Here is a 2168-nt window from a genome sequence, read left to right as displayed (position 1 = left end):
CAAATGTTTTCATGGACGAGAACTTATATCGTATTTGGCTGTTATTTCTGATGTATTGCCCAAACTTTATCATCTTGGTTAGGGTGGGATATTGTATGTTTGTGTGATGTTGTAATATGCTGTAAGGATTTAATTAAAAACGATTGTTTTAAAATGAGAGTGCTCTAAACCAGGCTACATGACCTAGTTGAATAGGCTTAGGATATAGCCTAAGCACTCCTCCCACCTGGTCCTGCTTCTGCCATTCCCCCTGACCACCCTCAATTTGGACTTACTTTTCAAACAGTTTTCTATGCCAGCTGCCAGGCCATGAGACTGAGCCAAATAGGCTTAAAATACAGCCTAGCCCACCTCCTCCAGTCCTACCCCAACCATGTTTCTGGAACAGCCCTTTTTTTGAAATTTATGCCACCCACAGCTCAACCAGCTTCCACTCAGTTGGCTGAGCATTTTATACTGGTGTGTCTTCAACAGAGCTGGGGTCAGGAACTAAATGCTGAAAAACAATTGACCAAACCAGAGATAAACTAAATCCCAATGCTTATACCTGAAGATCTTGCTGTAGGATTGCCGCTCTTAAGTTATTTTCTTATTTAGATATTTTATTTGTTTTAATGCACTTTGAGGGATATTCATTGGTGCTGAAAACATAATCAAAATGGAATTATTAAAAAAGAAAAAGAAAAATTTAACCTCCACGTGACATTAGGGTGATCAGAGTATGAATCTTGGGGAAGAACATGAGATCCACCTTAGATTTAAAGTCAAGTACAGCTTATCCCCTTTCTGTATAAAATAATATGTAAAGAAAATACAAACCAAACCATTGATTAAAGAAAACAACAGAGAAAACATTTTTAAAAGATTACCTCAGGCTCAGACCTAAAAGTTTTGCCAGGGCAGCCTTGAGGTCCTTATTTCTCATGCTGTAAATTACTGGATTCAGCATGGGAGGAACCATGGAATATAGTATAGTAAATATCAAATCCATTTGTGGGGCAGTGTTAGAGGTGGGTCTGAGGTAAGCAAAGCACACTGTAAGTAAAAATGTGGAGAAGACAATGAGGTGGGGTAGACAAGTTGAAAAGGCCTTTCTTCTTCCCTGGGCTGAAGGGATTTTCAGAACAGCACTGAAGATGTGTACATAAGTAACAATGATGAAAATGAAACAGCCAACCCCAACTGTAAAACTAAACATAAGAATTCCAATTTCAATTAGGTACAAGTCAGAACACGCAAGCTTAAGTAACTGTGGGATTTCACAGAAGAACTGACTGACAACATTGGAGCAGAATAGTATTGAAAACGTTCCACTGGTGTTTAAAACTGCATGCAGAAGGCCGCCAACCCACACACCAGCAACCATTTGGGTACAAGCTCTCCTGTTCATTAGCATTTCATATTGCAAAGGATCACAAATGGCAACGTATCGATCATATGCCATGACTGTAAGGAGAAAAACATCACATCCAACAAAGAAGAGAAATGAAAGGACTTGAACAACACATCCAAAATATGAAATGTGCCTTGTGTTCATGAGGGAATTGGCCATGGATTTGGGAATAATAACTGAAACGGAGCCAAGGTCCTGCACTGCCAAATTCACCAGAAAGAAGTACATTGGGGTGTGCAAGCGGTGGTCGAAAGCTACTGCGAAGATTATGAGAAGATTCCCTGTCACAGTTGCTAAGAACATTCCAAGGAAGAGAAAGAAGTGTAGCATCTGCAGTTCCCGAACTTCTGAGAATTCCAAGAGAAGAAACTCAGAGACTGATGTTTGATTATCCATTTTTTACTTAATGTTAAGTAGCATGGCAAGCCTGGAAGAAAACAACAACTCTGTAGTTAATTCAGTTTGAAGCAGTTTAATGAATATCAAATGAATATCAAATCCTCTATGAAGACACAATTAGAATCCGTCACGCTAAATTTCCCATAGAGGATCTTCGCAGAAGCTAACAAAAAGGTTGTCCTGTTGCTCAACATCCAAAAAAACCAAAGTGCTGCACCAACAAGCACAAAACAACCACTCTGCAATGCCACAAATCAAACTCAATGGTGTAACGCTGGAAAGGGTCGTTTACTTCTCCTACCTGGGCAGTTATCTTTCCACAAGGACCGACATTGATGCCAACATCCAGTATTGCCTGAGCTCAGCGAGCGCAGCT

General features: G+C 40.0%; 1 protein-coding gene across 1 annotated transcript; it reads right to left on the bottom strand.

The window, feature by feature from the left end:
- Positions 1-865: 865 nt before the first annotated feature.
- Positions 866-1789, bottom strand: LOC310691609 (olfactory receptor 14J1-like; the record flags this gene model as incomplete). Its single annotated transcript, XM_083471467.1, has 1 exon — positions 866-1789. The coding sequence occupies one exon, from the start codon at positions 1787-1789 to the stop codon at positions 866-868; it is 924 nt and encodes a 307-aa protein (XP_083327593.1).
- Positions 1790-2168: the final 379 nt, after the last annotated feature.

The sequence above is a fragment of the Podarcis liolepis genome (assembly GCF_965112155.1).
Source record: "Podarcis liolepis genome assembly, chromosome: 13".
Lineage (NCBI taxonomy): Eukaryota > Metazoa > Chordata > Lepidosauria > Squamata > Lacertidae > Podarcis > Podarcis liolepis.
The sequence above is the reverse complement of the archived record's forward strand: the minus strand, read 5'-3'. Positions and strand labels throughout refer to the sequence as shown.